Here is a 26,565-nt window from a genome sequence, read left to right on the forward strand (position 1 = left end):
TGTGAACCTGTGTGCGTGCTTTTTATGTAATTAATGAATGAAAATGGATTTAAAGTGGGATTATTGGGCTGGGATAGAAAAAACGGAAACCTATAGCCTTGGTTTAATCTTTTCTAAAACAATTGTTTTTTTTTATTATGAATAGCAAATGTTCAAAATGTTTTAAAATGGGAGCAACTAAATAGAAAATAAATGATGGATATTAGATTTTAATTTGTACATATGTAAAAGAGAAGCTAAAATATAAAAATGTTTTGTATTTTTTGACAATTAAAACAGATATTATATAAGACAGATATAAAGAAAAAATTAAAAGTGCACCATCCTGTCAAATGTTATCTGTTGAGAACACTATTACAATGTCATATCTACGGCTGACTTTTTACACGATCACTTACCATCAAGAGTAAAAAAAAAATCTGCTCAAGTCCTGTTCTTGATCGGTGTTGTCACGTTTCACTCTGAGTCTCACTTTTTGGGGAAACCCATGTGCTCATGGGTGATACTGCATAGAGGCACCCTGTGAAGGAACATACATGTGCTGAAATTTATGATGGACTTTGGTACCCTACAGAACATCTTGTACCATGCTGACTATTGGAAAAAACTGGAAGGAACCCTGTAGCCCTCTTTTAATCCTTTTTTATTATGAACAGCGAATGTTTTGGTCTTAAAACGACTACAATCTTCAGAAGCCACGCAATAATGTTACCATCACCTGAGTGTGAAAATTTTTAATAAAAGTAACTCGGTGGAAAGAGGCCAGCATTCAGGACAAATACACACTTCCTGGCGAAGGACTCAGAAATGTTGTGTAATGTGTTATATGTGGCAGCGCTAAGGGCTCCAAACTGACCTACACTGAATCGGCGAACCACAGCTATACAGCAGATTCATGCTCTTCCCACAATCCACCTGCTCAGTTCAAAGTCAACTTTATTGTCACGTCCACAATATGTTTGGAACATACATCGGAGAGAAATTGCATTTTTCCCAGGATCAAGGTGTGACATAGATGACAACATATACAACATGTGCTACTGCAATGAATAGAAAGGTAAACCGATTTAAAAGTGGTAGTGCTAAAGGTGAGTTCTGTGCAATAATTGTTTGGAAAACAGGGGTAGTGTGACCTAATGTAGGTCAAAGTGGAATGTGCTAAAGAGATACAGTAGCTATTCTTTGGATGGACCCCAATTTAACTGAGGTTTCAGCAGAGACTGTCAATGAGCTGAGAGGACAATCTCTGCAGACCGTATGAAAGTGGCTGGTGTCCCTCTGGATGCGGGGGGTTTGATTCCGGTGGTACTGGACTCCAAAGGACATAGTACCTGTCACCATGGAATTGTTGACCTACCCCTTAGGAAACACAGCAGAAAAAACATAAATTTCATTTAATTTCATTGTTTATAAATATCAGAACATTGTCAAAAGGAAACACAGAAGTGGAAAAGAAGAAAATTCACTTCGTCGCTAGAGTGCTTTTCTCTCAACCAGTGTGAAAAAGCCTAATTAAATCCACTGCGACTCAAGGTTGGAAAAAAATGAAAAATGACAATCATTGGAGATAAACACTTTTTATAGGTAGGGTACTGTAATTCGGACTGCCAGAACTAGGTGTGTTTCGTATCTTTTGACGCTCTGTTGATGAAGTGAAACTGATTCATTCCATAAACAAATTGGGGTTTTCCACGTCAACAAAAAGGTGCACATTTTGTCATATTCACTGCTGCTCACAGGTTCCTGAACCCACTGGCCCCTGTCACTATGGTCTCCTGTTGCTTTTACCCAGATCTGTCTACAAGTGCTGGATATGATGTCTTATTTATTTGCATATCAAACAGTGGCAAGCTTAATCCATCAAAGAAATAACTTCCACAAATGTCTTCAATTGCAACACTTCATTGTAATGCCAGGAAAAGAGAAAGGAAAGCACGGCCGGCAGACTGCACTGCGTCCAAAGCCTGATGCAGTACAGTGTCGTAGAACGGAGAGAGTGTAACATCCGGGTCCCACAGGGATACCCCGAGCGCACGTGCTCAAGGGCGTGTCTTCACTGGGACGCAGCCCCTCCTAGAGTAAACAAAGTGTCCAGAAGTTCACAGTACTATGCAAATCAACGAGATTGAAAGTAGGGCTTCTAGAAAGTACCTACTGGCTTAACTACAGCGTATCTTTACTCTTATCATTGTAATTATTTTGTACGTTGTGAAGAAGCGCAGTACAGTTTAATTGGGAAAATGCCATCGCACACTAATAATTATTATTAAAACTGTTTAAGCTGAGAGAAATGTACTTCTCGGCATAAATACCGTCATGATTACATGATTACTATTGCGTACATAAATAAGCACAGTCAGGGATATTACTTTTAATTTTATCCAGGGAAAGTGAATCCCTCACAAGTAATTAAGCGTTTATTTACTGTGTATATTCAATTAAATGTATTTGTGCATGGTTCTTCTCACATAGTGACACAGGGCGTGAATATAGGACAAGAGACAAAAGGTTGGCTATACCTTAAATTACTGAAATAACTATATTAATAATTAAAGCTACAAGAAAGCCTACTGGTCACAGAGAAAACGAACAAACAAAACAAACACTTGGTGTCAGAGGTCCCCCCCCCAAGGCAAAAGGGGGGGGACCTCTGACACCAAGTGCTAGTGCTGCCCTCCCCACACCTACTGGGCATTCTAGATTTTTTTTTTTTTTAAAAAGGGCAAATCAGCTTAAACAGCTATTTATAACAGGGTCGCTATACGTTAATAAACTGATGTGGCAGATATCACAAGCAACTCGAACACCCGCAGAGCCGCCATGTTGGAACTGGAACGGCGAGTTTTCGAACGTTCGGTGGATAGGGGCGTCCTTCGCCTCTGACGTCACACATCCCCTTTAACTCGGAAACGGAGAGAGGACCGTTTGCGCATGCACTCTATGCGCTGTTTTAAACAAGTCCCGAAGAGAGTGAAACATGAAGGCGGTCGGGGAGCTGCTGAAGGGCAGCGTCTAAAACCTGCAGTGCCTTCTCAAAGTAGTTACCTAATCGTAAACAGTGCTGTTGTGTCAGTTTCAGGTCTATATACGTTTCTGACCGAAATTTATCACCGTGAGCTCTCGAAAATGCGACAAGGAGCACCGTAGAAGTGCGTCTGTTATTGTTTTTTTTCCCCTCCCGCTGCGGATCTAAGATGGAGGAGCTGCGGGCGCAGCTGTAGATGTCGGCGCTCCGTGGTGCACGCGCGGGACAAGCGGCTCTTCAGCACAGTAAAAAGTGGTCATAACAAGCGTGATCCGCAGACTGAAGCTCGACCGAGACGCGCAAGAGAGCAGGGTAGTCGCGCGCGCGCTCCGGCTACCGGCCTTGGGACCGCGGCGCGCGAAACAAGCGGCGATCTGCTCTTCACGCGGAGCGCGCGTCCCCGCCTGAAGATGGAGGCACTCTGAACGTAGCAAACCGGGCGGGCAGTCCGCTGTGAGGGGAGCAGCGCGGCAGTGCAGTTGCAGTGACTCCGCGCCGGGGGGCTTTACGAGGAGGGAACGAGCGGCCAGTCGAGTCGGCGGTAACCGGACCCGCGCTGGCGGATGAGTCACGCGCCTTGCTTTCTGCTTTGTTGCGTCCCCCCCTCCGCAGGATGAGCGGTGACAGCTGACGGATCCTCGCGCCTTCGACCCAAGTTTCACAGGACGGAGTCGAGCGGAATTCACGTCGCGTGACGCGCTCAAGCTCTGTGTGTTTGTGTCAGTGCGTGTCCGTGTGTGTCTGCGTGTTCGCCATGAGCATGCGCTCCACGGTGTTCGCCGGCGCCGGCTACAAGCTGGACGCTGCGGGGAAGAAGGAGGCCGAGAGGCTGCGGAGGGAGCCGGGGGACGCGCTACCCGACGCGCCCCGGAAGACGAGCCAGAGTCCTGGCGCTAAAGCGGCGCTCGCGCTCATCGTGAGCGGCCACAGCAAGGTGGGGTCAGCGCCCGCGCATGAGGAGACCGTGGTGGCTGCCGGCACGGCGCTCGGCAAGCCCGTGGGAGGCGAGGGCACGGCGGCCCGCGGCAGGAGCGTGCTGGCCCACGGCAACGGCGCCGACAGAACGGAGCGGGAGGGCGCAGACAAGGGGCTCGTCCCCGCAGCGCTGTGCAGCGCGAGGAAGAGCCCGGGCCACTGGCCCGCGCAGGCCACGTGTCTGCGGCAGATAGTGCTGCTGCAGCTGGACCTCATCGAGCAGCAGCAGCAGCAGCTGCAGGCCAAGGACAAGGAGATCGAGGAGCTGAAGGCGGACAAGGACACGGTGAGCCCGAGTCCAGGGGATTCGGTGACTGTGCCTCCGGGGTTGGGCTTGTTGAGCAGGTGCTGGAGAGATGCCTGAATGCTGGATGGATAAATGGATGGATGGATGGATGGATGAACACTTGCAGGCATGGACCCTCCAGGGTTCAACAGCTGAGTCTAAGCAAGGAGCACTTTCTGCTGGTGTTGGCCACCAACAGACAAGCCAGGAGGTGACTGATAATGTTGAAAAATTATGCTTTGGACCCTGGAGGGTCCATGCCTGCAAGTGTTCATTAGTTTATGTATCTTCCACAGTGGGGGGGGGGGACATGAAAAGTGGAACACACTCAGTATTTGGAGTGATTTACTTGCATGAAATCTAAAATTTTATTAGAAATGTACACTTGATAAGGAGGTCTCAAACTGTGATTCTCCAGCACAGAACCATGGTCACTAGTTGTTTTTCTCAAGCTGTTGCTTAATGGGTGAAATCAACCCAAATTGTAATTTAAAAAAAACTCAAATGTAATTAACAGGAGTTGAAAATCATTACATTTTATTTACCTGTAACAAGAACTGTTATGTCAAAATGATTTTAAAAAAAAATAAAAAAATCACATGTGGAGAAAACAGGTCAGTTGTGGAACTGGACCTCCTTGTCCCATTCTAGTCATGCAGAAATAGTATGTAGAATATCAGTTTTCATACATGTATAGAAAGTCCAGTGAGGCTTCTCTAAAGTGTTTGTCTGCACGCAGCTGCTGGCGCGTATTGAGCGCATGGAGCGCCGCCTGCAGCTGGGCAAGAAGGACACACGTGACAAGCGTCTTTTCCAACCTCTTGAACCCTGGACGCCTGACAAGGATGACTTCCTAGAAGGAGAGACTGCTGAGAGTCCTCCGCTGCACACGCCCAAGAACATCTCTTTCGGTCGGAGTGGCAAAGGGCACAAAAGGTACAACTCGCACTTGGTCACGCTTTTCCAAAGGCAAATATGGCAGTCTGTTATGAGTTCAGAATCTAGCTGTTTGATAGTTTGTATCTTTTTATAGTGAACATTAGATGTAGATATGTTTATAGAACAGTTTTTTCCACAAAACTTATTGCAATAAACACTGTAAATTGAACAGGTTTTTAACTTTACATTTGTTTGTTTCTGAATTCTGCATAACTTAGCAGAATTTCCAGACAGTCCAGTGCATCACAATATTAGTGCTTTTCTGCTTGCATTCTGCAATATTAGTGCTTTTCTGCTTGGAGCTGTGTTCCAGAAATGGTGTGCAGCTATTCCTGTGTTTTGGTTGATGTTTCGTAAGCAGCGGTGTGTGTCCTCAGCTGTAGGTAGCCCTGTTTCCTGTTCTCAGTGGCCAGAGTGGAAAAGGAGCGACTAACGGCTTTTCTGCACGCCTCCACTGCATTATGTAGGAAGTTCTGCTTTCTGGACACCAAGACACCCAAGTCAAGGGGAAAGTCAAAGTTCTCACCCCACAAGTCAGAGACGGAAGGTGGGTCCCCCTTCCAAAGGGAACTGCGTAGCAAGGAAACCCCCGAGAAGATGGGTGTGGGACGGCAGTCGCTGCAGGGAGACGCATCGCCCGTGGCCAAGGAGCCACCCAAGAGTTCTGGTCAGATAGAGGACCTCCCCTACATGTCCACCACAGAGATGTACCTGTGCCGCTGGCATCAGCCACCGCCGTCGCCCCTGCGGGAGCCCTCGCCCAAGAAGGAGGAGGTTGTAGCCAGTGAGTCCTCCAGCCAACCATGACATCACGAGCACTGTGAAAGGCGCTTGTCCATCCAGGCACCAGCTGGTGTTTTTATAGCCGGTCTTATTTTACTGCATATTTAATTTTGTTATATTAGGTGATGTTTACACAGAAGTTTATCAGTCCTGCATGAAAGAAAGCACAGGTTAACATGATCATTCTATGTGACTCCAAACAGCACTTGGGATAAAAAAAATATTATTTTACTTTTCAGTTTTGTGGCTGTAATGGGTAGAAAGTAGATCTTGAAATACATTCTTTTTTTTTTTTTTTTTTTTTAAATAAAACTTTCAGACCCCATGGTCCTGTATCTCCAGCTCCAAATTATGGTAACAGAAAGAAGGGCTCAGTATACATAATCTTAATCTGTGGGCAGTAGGTGGCGTTGTGGCTAGGACTGTCACTTTGCAGTCATTGTGGTGTTTGTGTGTGCAGTCCCATCGTGGAGAGAGAACGTCATTGAGCCCTTAGAGAAAGAGGTGGTCTTCGACATCCCAGAGGTGAGGACTGGCCCTTCTGCACGTACAATGACACTTGTCCCAAACGTCACCATTCTGCTGTACTAGTACAAGGTCTTTCAGAAGGTGTTTCATATTCATTTCAATAGTTGAGATGTTCCATCTCTTAAGTGCACCTGCTGATCTTATTTTGCCTTTGTCACGTTTCATGTCTGTTTCTCTGACAGAATTTGGATGACGGTGCATTTCTGAAACGGCACGCAAAGCTGGAGCTGGATGAGAAGAGAAGGAAAAGGTAACAGATGATGCTGTGTGTGTGTGTGTGTGTCCGTTATTATTTTTTATTTTTTTTTTTTTGGTGTACCTTTCTGAATGCCGTGGTCAGTCCGCTGACCTGTTCTTCAACGCCTAGATGGGACATCCAGAGGATTCGTGAGCAGCGCATGTTCCAGCGGCTGCAGCAGCGCATGAACAAGAAGAAGGGCTTTCAGGAGAGCGAACCCGAGGTTTCCTCCTTCTATCCTGACATCGAAGATGGTACAGCGACATGCCTCATCACTGCTTTACCGTGTTCCCTTTTCCATAGGCTTATTATGAGTGGTAGTAGCATAAATGGTTAAATTGAATAATTGAGTCTAGTTGCTAATGGTTTTGTTTGGCCCTCCAGTGGAGTCCCTGTTGATCACCCCCTTCCTGCCTGTGGTGGCTTTCGGACGGCCGCTGCCCAAACTGTCTCAGCAGTAAGTGCACTCTGCAAAAACTCTTGTGCCTTCTGACTGAACGCAACTTTCCCACCCCCAGGTCTCCAGTACATTGGTGCTGTACTTTTCTACTCTTTGGGAACCTCTGCCTGGCTTAGCTGCTATATTGCTAACCCCCCTAAGACATCTGGTAGCTGGGCTGCTTGTTAACTTAAACATTTATTTATGTAGTAGTAAAATGTTGAGTTGACCTGCGGAGAAGAGGGGAGAACCTGAGCAGCGCTAGTCAGATTATGTCTTGGGTAGGATATAGAAAGGGCCTGCTGTCACACTTCCCAGTAAGACACAACAAACTGGTAATGAAACAGGGTGCTGTCATGCTCATCTTTCCAGTGTAATGTAAATGGTAGGGCAAGTATTTCAAAACACCTCCCATTCTGTAAATTACTATTGTTTATACAGTATATCTGTGTATATAGAGGATAAACTTATGAACAGACTGCAAATCTCATGTGTTCGTCAAGGATTCCGTTTTCTCTATTTTTACTGAGAACAGTGGAGTGGGCCTGTACTTCTGAAAGTCTGTTTGACCCTGGTGACCTCTCCTCTGTGTTTAGGGCACAGCACCATACCAACCCCCACTGAGGTCTGTGATGTCATTTGTCCCATATGCAGGAACTTTGAACTTCCTTGGCTTGACGAACGCAGTCGCTGTCGCATTGAAATGCAAAAGAAGCAGACTCCACACCGGAATTGTCGGAAGTGAGGCCCGCAGGAGTGAGCGTGATGGATTGATGGACAGACACGTGGACGAGCCGCCTGCAGTGTTGTCCGTCTGGAGGAGGACGGGGACTGTGTGCGCACAGCTGGTGTGTGGCACTGTCTCCCATGAGACAGTCTCCTTTAGACGCAGTTCTCCACACCACAGCGTGAATGAGAGGACTGATGGAAAGCCAACTGGGTTTCATCGTGGTCGTCGAGGTGGTGTGCAGAGTGGAGCAGCAGCAGCAGCATAATATTGGCCGTAATGCAGCACGGTGGATTCCTGCGTATCTGTGTTCAAAACGGGGTTATTAGTAAGCTTTGCATAGTGTTGGAGTTACACACTGAGCCCCCAGGCCATTACATGGCAATTTTGCTGTTTTTGTTTTAGTCCTAGATGACATGTAGCTATCAGACACTGAGCTTCCTTGCAGTATGTGCTCTCACCTTTGTGTGTGTGTGTGTGTGTGTGTGTGTGTGTGTGTGTGTGTGTGTGTGTGATTTTTACACCAGTCCCTTGACAACATCAGCACACATTTCCAGGCTATACTGAAGAGAAGTTCTCCACAACAGTGTGAGGAAATGTGGAGGTGTGTGTACAAACCCTAACACACAAAACAGAAGTTGGCTTTGTCAGAATAGGGGGAGTATGTTGAAACTGATTGCAACGATTTGGACAGCTGTGTGAAGCCAAGAGCTGTATGTTTGAACTGTAAGGCAGACAGTGTAGTAACATGTGCACATGTACACAGAGCTGCAGTGAAGGTGCCTGTTCACCAGTGTTCTCCAGCAGCACTTCACTGACATACTCTGACCTTGCTGCAGTGTGTTTATCTGCTGGTGCCAGGTATGCTGCGGCGTTGTTCCACGATTGCTTTTCAGAACAAGCAAAATTACATGAACAGAGTAGTAAATGATGGGTGTCGGATCGTACTGAAATTCCCGTTTTACACAGTGATGCTGCCTTTCTGCAGAAGAAAACAAATAGTATGGGCTTTTAAGTGTTTGGATCCTTAGTTATGATGCAGAAATTTTTTTTCGAGTATATTCAATTGTAACTGAGGTTGACACTTTGCTATAGCAAAATAGGCAAATATAGCAAAACTAACTGCTTGGTTTGGTATTGAAAAAAAAAAATATATATATATTCCAAATGTTCTGCAGTTTGGCAATTTCTAATTTCATAAAGTCATGTGTGACAGCTGGGTTACAACAACCTCTAGTCTCCATAAGTCCCTGAACAAAAGGCTCTGTTACTCTACAGAATATCACTGTAGTTTTGAAAACAATGAACTTTCCAAGGACTTTGCTTCTGTGCATTTTTCATGGTAGAGGTGGCACCAGTCCGGGTATCTTTGACAACAAGGTAGACACATCTACTATACCGTGTTTGTACTTCACACGCTTGAGGTCACGTATGAAGTTCCAGTTGGAGTGGGGACAGGCTTGTGTGGAAGTGCATCCGTGACAACGGGCCCATGGTTGAACTTGTGCTGTTCTTATCCAGTTGCCCATTTTGGCCTGCGACTTCTGCGGCGTGTCCTGTCAATGTAACACTTGTTTGCTTACCTCACCTTCAATCGTCGTCTCTTCCCCACCACTGCAGTTCAGAAGACCAGTCAAGTTTGGTCACATAGATGTAAAATGAGTCCTGTACATAAGTCCTGTTCCAGAAACACACAACCTTGTACATATGGAGGAGATGGCTGTTATTTTTTTATTATTTAAACTGAGTGTTAAGTATGTTCAGTATTGGATATTCTTTTTAAAAATTGCCTGTATGTGGATAAACTGACAAGTTTGTTTTGTAATAAAATACAAAATTCATGTGGGGTGTGTAACTTAGCCTGTCTGAATGCAGCTTTTCAATTCATTCCCGTTTAACACCCACTGCCACCTATGAGCAGACACGCATGTGCTGTTAGATCCTAGTAACTTGGAAAAACTACTACAAACTGAAGCATGTTTGTATTTTTGAAAACTCTTAACTCCAATGTTCGTAACAGGAGGACTCTGTGTATTAAGGCTTTTCAGGCACGACCGCAAAGTAGCAAGTATAAGTGTGCCTAAAGTTGCCACTATTAGAATGCACTTGTTTTTTTGTTACTTCTTGACTCTGACGTGGCGGAGAGAAACAAGAGCTCTGTTCATGTCAGAGAAAAGAAGCAATGGCCGCACAGCACGCCACACACGTGACGGCGCGAATTGGCACTGCTCGGGGAAAGAGGGTATCCGTCCAAAAATGAACTCCAGAACTTCTTATAGCACCTCCTACAGGGCCATTCCTATCTACTGCATGTCTGTTTCTTTTTTTATTAAAAATTCAAGCACTTGTAATACAAGAACATTAATCTAGAACAATGAAACTTAGCTAGGGGGAAGTAAAAAAATAAGTGAATAAATTAAAAAATGCACAAATTACAAAACACTCCAAGAAACAGACATATCAACACCTTAACATTACAAGTCTTAATGGCCTTCTTCTTATAGTCCTCAATAGTGTTTACATACTGCTTAAATTCTTTAAGAAAAACTGAAAATATAGGTTTTTTTTATTAGCAATTTTGGACCTGTGTATATATTTGGCTAAAATTAAATGATATATACTTGTTTCTCTATACTTCTATTAAAATGTAAGAATCTGAACAGTACATTTTAATTCAATTTATTTTAATAAAGCACTCATCATGCAGTGACAGTGTTTTAACACAGTCATAAGGCAAGAAAAACACATCACATAGAAGACAATTGACTACCAACTGTCATAATATAATGTTTTTATAGAGCTATAAGTATGCTTACTGGCCACGGAGAAAAACAAAAACTCCCAACAGAAAATCAAGGGAGAAAAAACTTCTAGGGGTCCTAGGGCCAGTGGCTGCCCACCTCTCCTGGGCATTCTAGATTAAGTAACAGTTCTAAGACAGTTTACAAGTAATAATGATATTGTTGCTGTATGGTGGCTTGAAACCCCAGCTCAGCATGGTATGTCTCGTCATCATAGCAGCTGGTCATCATCTTCATTCGGCACAGGGGGTGTGTCTGTGACTGCCGGCCGGCCTCCTCAGGTCTTATGTAGGGAGACAATGCTCAACAAGAAAAAACAATTAGTCATTTGTAACTTAAACAAGTAAGTTTAATTTGAATTGGTGTAGAGGTGGGAATAAACAAACACAGCCAAGTGGAATAACATTTCGAGGTGGAATGCCTAAGTAAACAAGTCTTTAGTCTGGATTTGAAGATAGAGACAGACGGGGCATTTCTGACAGTAACTGGTAGACTATTCCCCAGTTTAGGTGCTCTATGACTAAAGGCGCGACCTCCTACTGAGGTTTATTGATCACAGGTACTTTAAGGTAACCTTCATTCAATAAACGAAGATATCGTCCTGGGATATAAGAATCAATAATCTCACAAAGGTAAGCCAGAGCAGTGCCATGTACTGCCTTATAGGTCAAAAGCAGAATTTTATAATCAATTCTAAATGCGACCTGGAGCCAATGCAACAATTTAAGTACCGGTGTTATATGGTCATACTTCCAAGTTCTAGTGACAATTCTCGCAGCAGCATTTTGTACCAACTGTAGCCTGGATACAGTCTGGTATGGACAATCCAATAGTAAAGCATTACAATACAGCAATAGTCCAGCCGGCTTGAAAAAAAAGCATAAACCAATTTCTCAGCATCCTATCTACATAAGAATCACAGTAATTTAGCTATGTTTCTTAACTGAAGAAAGCACGACTTACTCCAAGCATTTACTTGACATACAAATGACAGCTTTCCATCCAACAGGACACCCAAATCCTTGACACAATCTGTAGACTTGAAACTAATAATATTTGTTGCAAAGATTGCCATGATCATTATATAAAGAGCTTTGGCATTACCACCTGTCACAAGTACCTCTGTTTTTCTGGCATTTAGAGATAAATTTTTACTCATCCATAATTTTATATTGGTAAAACAATTCACCAAAGACACCACATTCATAGTGCAAAGCAAAATCCTTAGTTTGTCAATAATAAATTTAGAGACATCTCTCCATACCTTTTTGGTATAATAACAGTGCCAGGAGAGGTGAGGCACCATCTCTGGGTGCAGGTTACAAAACCAACAGTTCATATCTATCCCATATTTGAGTTTTCTGAGAAAATGCTTTACAGGGTAGAATTTGTGTATAATCTTAAAAGAGATTTCCTTAACCGTATCTGTTAAAAAGTATTTTGAGTCAGCAGTAAAACTTTCTCTCATGGATCATTGTTAACAAAGGTATTTCAATAAAGAAGTGTGACAAGGCAAGGTGACAACTTCTTTCTGAAACAAAGAACGAACAGCTGTTATTTCTGAAAGACCATAAGAAACAGATTCTTCCACAAGGAGTGTTGACCGAATTTGCCATAAGGCAACAGCAGGGTAAGAGGCCTAGACTAGAGTCACAGGGCTATTACTCCATGATTACCAGGCAAACCGCAAAGTCTTCCTTTGTGAGAGGAAACCTAAAATGTGACACTTAACTTGATTAAACAATTTCTGGAAAATGATGCCTCCATCTAGAATTTTATTACAAAATTACTTTTCGATGTTTGTGTCTTTCTCCTCAGCCCTGTTCAGTTCTGCCGAACGAGAGCTAAAGAACACAGCAGCAGGATTACATAAAACGAATATCTGAACGTCACCATGCAGCCCTCCCGAAAGCCGCACTACTCGTCCGACGGAAACTGCCCTGTGACGTCACCAACAACCCCCACGATGCCGTGCGCTTTCCGGAAGTTCTCCCCACACTACTTTGCTTTCAAGATGGCGGACAGGCGGCGGCGTAGGAAGCGCGCGTCCCAGGACAGCGAGGAAGAGGATGAGTCCGGTTCGGGTACCGAAAGCGGAGGCTTCACGAAGGGCAGGTCGGGCGGTCCCGACCCCGCCGTGTCACCCAGCGTCCGCCCGCGCCCGAGAAGCGAGGCCGAATCGGAGTGTGTGAGTGGTTAAGCCTAATTTACTGTGTGGAGTAGCCGCACAGCCACAGGCCGCGTCCCGGGCTTCCTACCGCGCTCTGGTCTCTGGCGCTGTCACTCGGTGGAAACGCGTCGTGCTTCTACAGACACCCTGGTGATACGACGTGACAAAGAGCCTCTAGCCTCTCGTGGCCGGGCGCGCCCCGCGTAGCGCGAGGACAGCGACGCCGACGGACACAGGCTCGCGCGCGTAGGCTTCCGCTCGGCCACCAGCGCACCGGTGACTGTATGAATAGTCTAGAGTTCGGTGTGTGTATAATCATCTGTGTATCATGTATGAGTCTGTCTGTGTCGGCGATGAGGCCGTCACACGTGACACGGTCGAGAATCTTACCGCCGGAGGGGCCGCGGGACGCAGCTCAGCTGTAAATGCTAAATCTATCTAGTCGCGGCTAGAAAGTCGCAGTGGGAGCTGCGGGGGGTCACTGGTCGCTGTGGAACGCCCTTTCTCTTTCTTTAGCGCTGTGACTGACTGGGCCCGAGTAGCCGGTCAAGTCGAATAATCGCACAGTTCATTCAGGCCGCGGAGTCGACTGGTGAGACCTGTGTGTGTGTGTGTGTGTGTGTGTGTGTGTGTGTGTGCGCGCGCGCGCGCTCGTTTGAACGTAAAAACTTTTTTCCTCCCGGTTTAACTTAACTCCTTGTCTGTTTCCTCGTCAGGAGAGTGAAGATGACATAGGAGAAGGTGAGTTCTCACGCTTCCTCCTTGGCTCGTGTGAGAAAGAGATTTTGAAAGATCACTGGTCATTGTGCTGAAAAGTTGTAAATCCTTTGTTTATTGGTGGTCACTGAGCTCAGCTCTCTTTTTTGCTTCGCTGCTGGATTTCCTTTTACAGCTGTCCTGACAGACTACGACAGCGCAGATGCAGAAGAAAATGGGTCCCATTCCGAGGTACATCCCTCCCGGTCCACTAAAGAACATCTACAAAATACCGTCTCTTCATGAAGGTGTTTGTTTGGTTATGAAGGTGTTTGTGCATCTGGTCTGTTGTCCACAATGACCTGCCCTTTGCTGAGGTATTACTACTTACTCCGTTTTAAAAAATGAGCACTAATACGTTATTGTAACCCCTGACTTGCTAGTCAACATTTATTACCATGGTATTGTACATTTTTGAACGTTTTTGTGCCATATGTTCTTCCTCCGTCATCAACTTCGGTTCCCTTCTGGGGCTGTGGTTCTCAAAGTTGTTTACTTTTCAGTCTGTAGATTTCAGAAACATGATGCAGTAGTCATAGTTCTACCAAATGGAGTATATAAGGACAGGTGATGCATGTTCTCATACCAGGGAGACGAGGAGGAGATAGGAGAGAAAGAGTTTGGGGATGAAGAGGAATCCAAGTCGCAGGGTGAAGCCAAATCTGAGGACAAGGCATGCGAAGAGCTGCTGGAACAGGTGGGGCCTGAGGACGATGACGAGGACAACGGAGGCCAAGACAGAGAAGTGAAGGCAGAAGAAAAGAGCAACTTGGCTGGAGAGAGACAGAGCGGGGATGGACAGGTGCACCAGCGTCTTGCATCTTTTTCTTTTTTTTTTGCAGTTTCCTCCTATTTTTTGTGTACATGCTAAGTTTGCACTTGTTTGGCCCAAGTTTGAAAACAAGTACAGGCAAAACATGATTCCCCCCAGCTTACAGGTGTAAGTTTCTGCAACTAACTCTAATTAATCTATTAGGAAAGCACAGATGACCCTGAAAATAAGACAGGGAGCAAAGCAAGCAAGAAGCTGGATGACGACGAGGATCGCAAGAACCCAGCCTACATCCCGCGGAAAGGGCTTTTCTTTGAGCACGATGTGAGAGGACAGGCCCATGAGGAGGATATTCGGTGAGCTTTGTAGCATTGGGAACAGAAACACCTGGTACCAACACAAGAGATGAAGGAAGCACTGCTTTTCTTTTTGGATCAAAGCATCTGCTTTCAAACTTATAAACAGTATAATAGAGCCAAAGCAAAGGTCTTTTTGGGGCTTCAGAACCAACCTGCAAGTTGTGAGCTTGTTTCTGACACTTCCATTATTGTTTTCACTGTTGGAGCATGCAAAATATGTCATAAAATACTGAAATGATCATTTGAATGCTATTGCATGTAGAAATAAGGATTGTTTATCATGTGCTGGTCAATGCAGAGGTCGTGTATACAGGAAACAGAAGTTACTTCTGAGGTGTTTTTATTTCTTTTCTCAAAGTGGTGCTGCATTTGCCCCACTGGTCTCATCACATCGTTGCTGTCAAGGTGTATATAATGTAGCATGAAAAGAGCGCTAATTTCTGTTTTTCCCTTCATTGCAGGCCGAAGGGCCGACATAGGAAGCTGTGGAAAGACGAGGGCCGCTGGGAACACGATAAGTTTCGAGAGGATGAGCAGGCGCCCAAATCCCGGGAGGAGCTCATCGCTATGTATGGCTATGACATCCGCAATGCCAATGGCCCAAACGACAGTCGCCTCTATCGCTCCCGCAAGCCCAGGTATCTCTTGCTTTCTTTTTCCACTAAACAGAGGTTCCAGAAAGCATGCTGGACCTTGTACCCCTGTCCTGTGGGTAGCCACTGCTCACAAAAATGTGTTAGTTATCCTGTGGTGTGAAATGCAAAGTCAGCTGTCCAACATATGGCCCACAAGAACATTTGTAAAAAAAAATTTTACATACGTTATCTACCATAAACGCAGCAATACTACAACTGGTAGTGTAGTGGTTAGAACTGCTGCCTTTGCAGGGCTCCAGACTGCACCTAAAATAGTTGCATTTGCGACAAAAAATATTAATTTGCAAGTGATATTTTGCTGAGATTGCCACTGGCGACAGTATAAGTTTACACGTTGTGATTGTAAAATTTGCATGTTATGACTTTTTATGTGCGTGTTCTCTGAGGAGTAGCCTATTACATAATTTGTTGTGTTGACGTAAGAGATGCTGCATGTGAAAGTTTCACCTTTCCGCATCAGAAAAACCATGTCAAAACGAAAAATATCAGACTTTTTCAAACAATCCTCATCTCTATAAGCACAAACACTGATGACACACCTACTAATGAAAAAGCAGTCTGTGTCAGCATGCGAGAGAGAGAGAATGACAGAGACACAGAGGATCATCTTTCCGTGTCAGTCAATGAACAGCTAAGTAAAAGTGCATTTAAAATAAAAAAAAAATTAAAAAAATTTGGCACCCCCCTGGTCTGGAGCCCCGCTTTGGGGTCAAAGGTTGCAGATTTGACTCTCACCTCCAACTGTAGTACCCTTGAGCAAGGTATTTACCCTAAATTGCTTCAGTAAAATTACCATGCTGTACAAATGGGTAAATAGTAAGCTTGTAATAATTGTAACATTAACATTGTAAGTCACTTTGGAGAAAAGCATCAGCTCAGTGAATAAATGTAAATGCCTTTAGTCTGACAAGCACCTTCACAGATTATTCACCTGACCTACTGAAGCATAATCAGCTTGCGCTCTCCTACTGATTCCTTGTCATTTTGACTCTACCACATCTTCACAATGTTATGGCGTCTTCCTCTGGCTGTTTGTTGTACAGACTTCCATCTGGGTGACTCTGCCTTCCCCTGCAGGTATGGCAGCTCCCCCAGTCGAGACAAACGGTGGCGCAATGGAGAGAAGCCCAACTGCACATCCTGGTCCAACAGTGGCAGCAACAGCAAATCCCTGGCCAATGTCCCACACTCATCCTCTCCACCCTCTTCCTCAGTGGCACCCCCCGCCTCGCGATGTCATGGTGGTGGCGTGAGATCTGGCTCACATTCTCAATCCCGCAGCTTTTATAGCAGTCGCCCACCTCAGGCTTCGTACCGCGGTGAAAGCCGCGCAAATTATAAAGGTAGTGAAGAGAACCACTCGCAGCATGCACGCAGGAACTACACGCAGCATGATGGGCATCGGAGCTCTGGGCTGCGTGGCAGGGGTGCCGAGGCTGAGCGCAGCCCCTCGGTGGTGGTGGAAGAAGAGCACTACAATGAGGATGACGAGACACTGAAGCAGCAGCAGACCACTTACAACAGCAGTAAGGCCTCCGACAGAACTACTGCTGCTGTCCCTGAGCACTCCCGGCAGCGGGAGGACGAGCCCCCGGAGGCAGCACCTCCTGCTGATGCATCTCCTGCTGCCCCCGAGAGGACAGTGGAAAGGAAATCATACTCGCTGGCGCGCAGGACTCGTACCAAGCCCTCTGAGTTGGGCAAGCAGGCTTCTCTAGATGATCCTGCCCCACAGACCCCATTTGTACCCCAGGCAGCACCACCTTCTGTGAAGAGTGATGGCTGGGAAGCCACTGGAGACAGCCCTGCTGTGCAGGGAGGGCTCTCAGGACTCGACCAGGACCTGGCCAGACTTAGCCTGGCTGGACAAAACTGGGCCCAGAGCCCTCCCTCGTACCTGCGTGCTGAGATGAGGGGTGAGTCATAAGCGCTTCCCTTTGTGCGCTTGTTCCTGAGCCAACTTTGAAAAGTGACCAGATCAAAAGCTGCTCGTCTTTTTTTTAAACCATGTTGCGAAGTGATGTTCTCCAACATTTCCTGTTAATATGTAGCTGTTAGTCATGAGGGTGATTTGTCCAATCAGTGACCTCTCTGCTTTCAACAGTGTTCATTCCTTACGGAACTGTTAAATGAAGTGGTGCTCTGCAGGTCCACACACTTCAGAGTGAACCTTTTCTCTCACTGTAAACGTTTGAACGCTGACATGAAGAGATGTCACTGTGTTGACTTGAAAGCTGCTGTGTGTTTCTGGGGATATGACAGCTGGCCCTGCTATGCTGTCTTTTCTGCAGGGATCCCTAACTCCATGCACATGGGCAGTGGTCCTCCTCCCCAGTATAACCGCATAGAAGAAATGGTGAGTTAGCTGTGGAACCATGTGGAGCTCTCAGCTTTCTGTCAGCTTTCTGTGCTCTCTTCCCTCAGAAACGTGCCACTTGTACATGGGTGTGTTGGGTCACTGGGGGAAAATGAGAGACTGTGCGTCATCCACCAGATGACTGATGAGAAGGAGCATGCACGTACTGGTTTTGTTTCCCAACCTGTTTTATCGTCCACTGTCTCTCCCCATTGTTGTTCTGCGTGCAGGGTGTTGGGGCCGGCCGAGCCAAGCGGTACTCTTCCCAGAGACAGAGGCCAGTCCCGGAGCCAGCTCCCATGCACATCGGCATCATGGAGGGCCACTACTATGAGCCCAGTGAGTGCTCAGCCTGTTCACACTCCTTGGTTGATCAGAAGTGCAAATGTACCCCAGCATATAACTGAAATGGCAGCAGAGCCCCACCCTTTTTCTTTAATTCAATCATTAAAATTCAAAGGTCCAGCTACCCTTTTTCTTTCTTCAGTTCGCTTTATCAGTTTTGTACTGAACTTGTTGCAGTAATGTTGCAAAGCCAATGGTTGTCGCCGATATTGAATCAGCATGATGTATTAATGGGCAGTATAGTGCATCTAACACTCTCATCTCGGATAAAGGTGTCTGATAAATAGTAGTTAACTGAGCTTCTGACTCCTTTGCTCTCCTGCAGTGTCTTTTCAAGGACCAATCTATGCACACAGCGACAGCCCCACACCTCTGCCCCCCCAAGGCATGCTGGTCCAGCCAGAAATGCACCTCACTCACCCAGGTCACCCTGGGCATCCAGGTGTGTGTCCTCACTGCTATATTTTGTCTTTTGAATTTATTGCCAGTCTAGAGGAAAAATATGGTTCCACGGTGAAATTATATACACGGAAATGGAATGAGCTTAAAATATTTTAAGAAATACTGTAAAAGCTTGGAGGGGGGCACGGTGGTGCAGTGGGTTGGACCGGGCCCTGCTCTCCGGTGGGGCTGGGGTTCGAGTCCTTTTTGGGGTGCCTTGCGATGGACTGGCATCCCGTCCAGAGTGTGTCCCCCCTCCCCCTTCAGCCTTTCACCTTGTGTTGCCGGGTTAGGCTCTGGCTCCCCACAACCCCGTATGGGACAAGCAGTTTCAGATGGTGTGTGTGTGTGTGTGTGTGTGTGTGTGTGTGTGTGTGTGTAAAAACTTGTAAACATATTTACTTTGATCAAAGTTCCCTAAAATGAGTTCACAGCAAATGTTTTGCTTGGTATAAATTATGCATAAGATGAAATACTGAGTATCCATGTATGACTGTGGCTGAGTGTACCGTGAGCTGAAACCATGTGCTGTGTCACAAGAACTTCGCATGTTTTGAAACGCATCTTTAGAGGCAGGTCTTCAGGAACAGGTAACACTTTTTGTGTGTGTGAAAACAGATGCTTATGCAGTCCAGTGCATTGTCACTAGCACCGCTTCTCTTGGTCTCCTTCATGTGTTTACTGTTGCCTGCCTTGTTCTCAGGTTTACACCCTCATCAGTCCGGTGCTGCCCTCCCCAACCCTGCAATGTATGCAGGCCCCCCTGTCTCCATGACTCCTGGGCAGCCACCACCCCAGCAGCTCCTGGCACCTCCTTTCTATCCACCTCCAGGAGTCATGGCCTTTGGGAATACCAACTTCACATACCCTGCTGGAGCTACCCTGCCCCCAATGTACCCAAACCCGCAGGTATTTCTTGATTGTAAAAAGCAAAGCAACATGGGACAGTTGTACAGTGCTGCCAGGTGTTCTGGGGCCAGTGAGAAATATTCCGATTGCACATCGTCCTGCCTCAACACCGGCACATGACACTTGTGACCGATGTGTTCACTGGCTGCAACAAATTATAACCAATATAAACAGGGCATATTGCTTAGAACTGCTAGCTTACAATGTAAGGATGCAGGTTAAAATCCCAGCTGATCTTTATCAATGCACTTACCCTGAACTGATGGAGTAAAAATTACCCAGCTGTATAAATACAAAAGTACTTGTGTATAGCTAAACATTCTAAATTGCATTGGAAAGTCACCAAAATGCATTAATTCATAGTAGTATTGGAACAGTTATAGTGAATCGCCTCTGATGGTGTTTTGGCAGTGGGTATGTGCTGCATGGTTTGGACACAGTACTTCAGCTGTGTTTATGATGTGTAAATGCTGGAAATGAACATGCCGCCTGAACGTTCACATGTAATTTTAACGTGTCTCCATGCACTTTGCAGGCGCAGGCCCAGGTATACGGGGGAGTGACGTATTATGACACGGTGCAGCAGCAGGCTCAGCCTAAGCCTTCCCCTCCGCGGCGCTCCTCCCAGCCGGTCACTATCAAGCCCCCCCCACCTGAGGTACCTTTCTTTGCATGAGAGTAAACCGTGTTGGTAGCTTTTATATAATTTGCTTCTTCTCTAAAAATCTGTAAAAATGTTGCTAGCTTTTAGTGATTTAAGATGAAAACTGATCATTGGAGTTCTACTCAAGTTGATTTTGATTTACTAATCAAAAAGGTTTGCTAGGAACTGTCAGAACATTCTTTTTGGTACTAATCCACCTGAAAGGTTTCCAGTGCAGTAAAGTGCAGTGCAGCCGTGTTTGTTGGCCTCCGTTTACCTGCAGCATTCAGTTTACTGTCAAACACTGCTCACCTGTAATCTGCTACTCACTTGCCCCACTGCCTCACCAGCACTACCTCCATCCATCCTTATCCTGATTTTGCAATCAGTTGGTGCAACTTCTGGATCCGAGGTACCATTAAATTATTCTTTTAAAAAAGTAAATATCCATAATTGGACCATGTAGACAATCTTGCAAATAAATAACCTGAGGAGCCACCTGAGGCCGTTGCTGCTATCAGTCTTCTCGTTGTCGAGGTGTAATACTGCTGACAGGGTTATTTCTTTATTTACACACTGTGTTTTGCACTATTAGTGTGCGCACACTGATTTCTGCAGCATCCCTCAAGACCTATAAAGTTCTGACTCAAAGGTACAGAACTTGCCCTTCGGGTCATACTTTCTTTTACATGCTTGTGTTGCTATGAAGTGGACTGAAGCTCCTCCCATTTGCCACTTGTGTGATTCTGATGTTGCTGGATTCTTTGCAGGTTGAGAAGAACGGAAAAGACAAAGACAAGATGAGCTCGTAGCTGAGCGCACGAGGCTATCTGAGGACCAGCACTGTGTGTGGAAGAATGTGGTCTTTTTTCATAGAAAATGTTGCTTTGTTTCATGAAGAATAAAACTTTACAATAAGGAAACATAATATATGGAATTATGTACTGAACCGTACACTTTGTTTAAATTGTACTCAAACCTTATTGTTTTTCCATTTTTTTTCCAATTAATTTTCCCCATATCTTGTCCATGTTGCCTCAGATGTGGTGGTGGTGTTCACTACAGCGGTCAGCTTTCTGTATCGCTTCCTGATGGTCCGTGGTGGTGTGTGTCTGTGTGTGTCCAGCTCATACGCCTACAGATTTTTTGTCCAGGACAAATATTACCATGGTAATGAAACAGTAATGGTTGTATAAGAACATAGTGAGCAGATGTCAGTAGTGCTGTTAGACGTGCAGGACGGTCTAGCTAGTGTCACAGCAAGGTCACCGCTGTGTCGAGACATACCAGGTGTGGACGTGCCCATAACTGCACATGTTTTTTTGTTGTGTTCGTCTCGTTTGCAGCTGCAGCAATGCATGTCAAGCGTGTGTTAAGGTTAGTCTCCATGTTGTTTGCTCCACTCCAGCTCAGTGCCTGTGCTCATGAGCTGAGCAGCGCTCGTGTGACAGGGTGGTGTTAAGCCTCTGTTTTGTTTCTCACTTGCACTGAGCAGAGGCGACAGTGGCATTTGGTTCCACTACCCTACCCCCCCCCCCCCCCCCCCCCAAATCGTACGTGGTCTGGATGCTCTTCAGCCGATATTCTTGCATCTGGAAAACTTCCTGCTCAGGCTTCTTTAACCTTCATTTCAGCCCTTTATAGTTTGTGGGCCAAACTGGAGGTAAGAGGGTGACTCTCCTGATTTGTCTGGGAGTTTTAGCTCCTACAGTAGCTGCCAGGCGCATTGAGTGGCTTTGACCTTCACTTCCTCTCCATTCTGGGCAGCAGTTCACATATTAAAGTTAAATAAAGCTCATGTTAACTAAAATACAGGCACCCGTGTTAGTTTAAAAATCTCAATGGTGATTTCAGTTTTCCGCACATTCTGCTGTCAACTCCGAAATGTTTGTCCTGCTGAAAGGCAGCCCTCGCGCTAGACGTGCTGCTCAGCTGTGTGCTTACAGCGCATGCTTTTGTCCAGAAACACGTTCCACAGAGCGGGCCGACCAGTCAGCGTGTTCCCAACAAGTGTTCAGTACTGTATCCGTGCTGATGGTGCTTGCAGATTTAGTTGAATATTGAATTTAAATTTACAAAGCTTTTTTTAACATTACTGTACACTTAACTCATTTAAAAGACAAAAATGTTAGATTGGGCTGTAAAGTTTTCCTGCAATGATCCGATGTCTGTTCTGCAGGGAAGTGTTTTGTACACAATATGCAGAAATTTGTATGAAAACCTGTGGAACTCATTCAGGTACAGAAGACATTGCAGAGGAGATGCTCTTTCACTCTGAGACAACAACAGAGCTTCTGTTTTTAACTTGATTTCTGTAACTCTTCAGAGTGCTTTTTCTGCCTTTTAAAAAGCAATGTCGTCAGCTGGGGGAGTGTGAAACAGCAGACACGTGTGGTGTCGACTGGTTAAGGCACCAAGCAGCTGTAGCACGTGCATGTTTGACTAAAGACACTTGGAACTGATTGGTTTGCTGCCTGGAGAGCCGTGGATGCAAGACTGGGATGATTCCTGTGTTCAATGTCCTTTGTGTGCAGAAATATTTCAAATGTAAAAGTATTATTGATTCACATTCATTGTTGCTCTTAATGTTACGTTTAAAATGTTGATCCCTATAACAATAAAAAGCAGTGTACTTTATATGTCTATTGTCTGCTTGACCTGGTGTCTCCCTTCTAGACCCATGGCTGCATAGTGGACGATGAGGCTTTATTGAAGATGTGACTTTGGCGCGTCTGACGTTTAGTGGACTTGGGGTGGAACAAAAAAGACAGAAAATCACTGGTCTCTCATATTGAGCTGCATCTTCTGACCCTTTTCAGTGGTTTGGGATGAGCGGCTGGATGATTGTAATATTGTCAGCAAGACTGAAGCTTTCCACCTGCTGCAGGGGCCCAGCTCATTGACATCTGTTGAACTTCTTGTGTGCTGTCACTTGGACTGGTGTAGAGTGTCTGTCATTAGGAGAAAGACATAGCTGCAGATGTGTGATTAAGTACAGTTAGTTTCCTTGACCATATGCACCAATGTTCATCACACAAGTAGCTGCATTAAACTTTACCAGAATATCACCGATTCCTAATCACCTTCCCAGTATTTTTTTTTTTTTTTTTTTGGTTTAGAGATGCATGTAAACATTTACGATACATTGCAAGAGTGGCTTTGTAAAGGATTGATCAGAGCATGAACATGTATACCTTACAGGAACTTAAGAGATCATGGGCGAAGTGATGTGGACAAAGATTCAGCAGTTCTGAGCAAGAAGGGGAGGTCGTTCCACCACAACGAAGCCAGAATCGAGAACCTCCGTGCTTTACCTTTCGTGCGTGGGACCACAAAGCAGGCAAATGTGGAAGAGTGTAGCAGTCTGGTCGGGGTGTATCGCATGATGGAGTCTGGAAGATAGCTGGGAGCAGTTCTATTGATGCTTTTGTAAGCCGTAACCATGGTTTTGAATTTGAATTCGGGCAGCTATAGGAAACCGGTGCAGAGAAACAGGTAGAGGAGATACATGGGAACGCTTCAGCAAGTCAAACACAACTCATGCAGCAGCATTCTGTAGAAGCTGCAGAGGTTTGATGGCATTAGCAGGAAGGCCACACAGGAGAGAGTTGCAGTAGTCCATGCGGGAAGTCACCATGGCCTGGACAAGTAGTTGGGCAGAGTCTGCTCTGAGGTAAGGACGGATTCTCCGGATATTACGCAGGATGTATCTGCAGGTTCGGGTTGTGGCTTTGATTTGCTGAGAGAAAGATAGACTTGAGTCAATCATCGCTCCCAGATTCTTAGCTGAGGAGGGAGGCAAAATGAGTGAGAGATCATGACAGGAAGACGTCTGCTGGGAGGTGAAGGACCTCTGTGTTGGAGAGGTTGAGTTCTAAGTGGTGATCAGACATCCATGCAGCGATGCACGAAAGAACGTCTGATGCTCCAAGTGGAAAGGAGAGGAAGAGCTGGATATCATCAGCGTAGCAGTGATATTTGAATCCATGGGATGCAATGACAGGGCCGAGGGAGGAGGTGAGATTGAGAAGAGCAGAGGACCCAGTACTGAGCCCTGCAGGACACCAGCTGAGAGAGGAAGAGGAGAAGAACGGGAGCCCTGCCGGACCACTTGATAGAATCTGTGTTGCTTTTACGTCTTCTTAAATTATTTTAAACCTGCCACTAGGTGTCCCCAGCAGAGCAACAGCAGCATCACAGCCACGTGCTCATGTGATCCGACCAGCATGGCACATTCACTGAATACCAAAGATCAATTTCATTGTATTGTTACAAAACAAAATCGCACATTTTGACTTTGAACTTGAGATGTTAATCAGGCATCAATTTAGATGCTCAAAAAGCCTCTGTCCCCCAGCAGTCAGGGACAACAGTGATGATGCTAGAGAAAGCAGCTGGGTAACTGTTGTCCTCATTTTTATTTAATTGAAAGCAGTGAATTAAGACATTTCCACTTTTGGGTGATGCTGGCTCATCTTGTACAGGATGGAAGAGAGTAAATTCCCACTACTAACAGAGAAGTTACGTATCAATGATGTCTGCAGCTTTTTTCCTCACCTTTCCTCTTATTTTTCACCATGTTTTCTCTGAACTTCTACATGAACAACAGTGGGAACAGCGACGAACAGCCGATGTGTACATACGTGTGTAGGACTACATGTATACATCTATGAGATGTACATTGCTTTGGAGAAAAGCGTCTGCTTAATGAATAAATGTAATGTAAAACGTGCCTTTTTGGGCAGTTGCCATGGTGAAACCTTTTTCCAAAGTAATGCTCTCCTTTGGTTCTTTGTGACGCCCCTTATTTGCATAATAACCATCCCTGGGGTATAGTGTGTGCCCACAGGGCCCTTTAGCCCCAGAGTCAAACAGGAGACCAGCACCTTGGCCACCGATGTGACATCCAACATCTCATACTGCTGATCTGCGAGAGTTCCAGAAATTCAGCATCAAGGTCTCCTCTGCTCTCTCTCAAAGATAGGGGGGTCTGACAAAAACCACGTTAGTCACAGGAGCAGACGGACAAGTGACACCTCAGTTTGGAAGAAGAAAACGCACACAGTGTTGAGTAATATAAATAAGGCCACCAAAGCACACACACACACATTTTCAGAACCGCTTGTCCCATACGGGGTCGCAGGGAACCGGAGCCTACCCGGTAACACAGGGCGTAAGGCCGGAGGGGGAGGGGGACACACCCAGGACGGGACGCCAGTCCGCCGCAAGGCACCCCAAGCGGGACTCGAACCCCAGACCCACCGGAGAGCAGGACTGCGGCCCAACCCACTGCGCCCCCCGGCCACCAAAGCATATTGTAAAAAAGTATCTGAAGGAACACTTAGTGCTCCGTAACCAGCCAAAGTGCCCCCTCCCCAACCATAGCCCTCGATGTTCAGGCCTCCCTCTCGGATCTCGTCCGCCAAGCTGGAGATCTGCTCGGGATTGTCCAGGACGTATGAGCGATGCTCCATTCTGATGACCCCACAGGTTCCTCCCTGGGCAGCCAAACGTGAGTGTAAGACGAGACCATCCTGCATGGCCACAGTTTGGAGAGGCACCGGTTCATCGCTGACGTCCCTCAGACCAGCTGCAGCGTCATTGGTGATGGCCATGGTTCTGGCCAGCAATCCCCTTTTGGAGGGAGAAAGTGGAGTTTTCTGCCCTGCATCTCATTTAACTAACAGCAAATAACTGTGGAGTGACACTCGAGGACTGTATAGGGTCAGCTGTAAGGTGGCTCTTTGTTTCTTCCGTCCAGAACAAGAGGTTTAAAAAACAAGTGGTATTTTGCTGAGCAGGAAAATGACTGAGTTGGTGAAGTGAAGCAGGAAGAATCACTGGAAGGAAAGAGCTCAGCAGCAGCTCGTTCTGGTTTCCTTCCAGTAAACACGTTGCCAAGTTCCAGCACAACGTCAGTGTTGCCATTGGCCATTTTCGGCGACATGGACCCATCAGCGTTCTGGCACAAGTCGAATGGTGGCTTGGAAGGTCAAGAAGGCTGCAGCTACCGCTGGTCTGGAAAGGAGACGCCTGTGACGCTAAGAACGGGTCATAGGCAGGCAACCGTGACATTTAGAGTGCAGCACGTGCTTCCTGTCCAGTGTTACATGTGTCCATTTATCAGAGCGCAGACTGAATCCTGTGAAAGACCCTCTGAGAAGGACGGTGGAACAGACAGGGTGCCATGCCAAACCACTCGGTATTCGGACAGATGTTGAGACAATGTCACCGCAGCCAGTCCAAGGTCCAGTCCAGGATGGAGAGTCAATACCGCTCTAGTTTACACACACCTCTCATATTTGGGCTAATAGGTACAGGAATGTTTGCTTTGAAAGCAAAGGGACACGGAGCCCAGTGATGTGAAACAGCTCAAGAGTCTCCTCATTGCTGGACTCATGACTTCTCAGTTGTTCA

General features: G+C 46.0%; 2 protein-coding genes across 3 annotated transcripts; both read left to right on the forward strand.

The window, feature by feature from the left end:
- Positions 1-2,748: 2,748 nt before the first annotated feature.
- On the forward strand, positions 2,749-9,809 carry LOC108918677 (male-specific lethal 1 homolog). The gene is made up of 8 exons (XM_029247568.1): positions 2,749-4,286; positions 5,026-5,222; positions 5,693-6,009; positions 6,469-6,533; positions 6,719-6,786; positions 6,904-7,028; positions 7,159-7,231; positions 7,868-9,809. Exons 1-8 carry the CDS (start codon positions 3,780-3,782, stop codon positions 7,956-7,958), a joined length of 1,443 nt encoding a protein of 480 aa, XP_029103401.1. The 5' UTR covers positions 2,749-3,779; the 3' UTR covers positions 7,959-9,809.
- Positions 9,810-12,739: 2,930 nt separating this feature from the next.
- Positions 12,740-22,785, forward strand: casc3 (casc3 exon junction complex subunit). Of its 2 annotated transcripts, XM_018726365.2 has the most exons (14): positions 12,740-12,929; positions 13,628-13,652; positions 13,804-13,859; positions 14,257-14,469; positions 14,644-14,795; positions 15,260-15,436; positions 16,532-17,370; positions 17,746-17,810; positions 18,041-18,149; positions 18,481-18,597; positions 19,300-19,505; positions 20,041-20,163; positions 20,499-20,560; positions 20,919-22,785. In XM_018726365.2, exons 1-13 carry the CDS (start codon positions 12,756-12,758, stop codon positions 20,523-20,525), a joined length of 2,283 nt encoding a protein of 760 aa, XP_018581881.2. In that variant the 5' UTR covers positions 12,740-12,755; the 3' UTR covers positions 20,526-20,560; positions 20,919-22,785. The 2 variants fall into 2 exon arrangements, with proteins under 2 accessions (XP_018581881.2, XP_018581880.2); XM_018726364.2 differs by lacking the exon at positions 20,499-20,560.
- The last annotated feature ends 3,780 nt before the right edge of the window (positions 22,786-26,565 follow it).

This window comes from Scleropages formosus, chromosome 21 (genome assembly GCF_900964775.1).
Source record: "Scleropages formosus chromosome 21, fSclFor1.1, whole genome shotgun sequence".
Classification (NCBI taxonomy): domain Eukaryota; kingdom Metazoa; phylum Chordata; class Actinopteri; order Osteoglossiformes; family Osteoglossidae; genus Scleropages; species Scleropages formosus.

Excerpts from the sequence above, each read along its gene's own strand:
- LOC108918677 (XM_029247568.1), top strand. The coding sequence starts at position 3,780 with ATGAGCATGCGCTCCACGGTGTTCGCCGGCGCCGGCTACAAGCTGGAC. Across the intron at positions 6,787-6,903 it reads GATGAGAAGAGAAGGAAAAG|ATGGGACATCCAGAGGATTC; the intron begins GTAACAGATGAT and ends TTCAACGCCTAG. Across the intron at positions 7,029-7,158 it reads CTATCCTGACATCGAAGATG|TGGAGTCCCTGTTGATCACC; the intron begins GTACAGCGACAT and ends TTGGCCCTCCAG.
- casc3 (XM_018726364.2), top strand. The coding sequence starts at position 12,756 with ATGGCGGACAGGCGGCGGCGTAGGAAGCGCGCGTCCCAGGACAGCGAG. Across the intron at positions 12,930-13,627 it reads GCGAGGCCGAATCGGAGTGT|GAGAGTGAAGATGACATAGG; the intron begins GTGAGTGGTTAA and ends TTTCCTCGTCAG. Across the intron at positions 17,811-18,040 it reads ATAACCGCATAGAAGAAATG|GGTGTTGGGGCCGGCCGAGC; the intron begins GTGAGTTAGCTG and ends TTCTGCGTGCAG.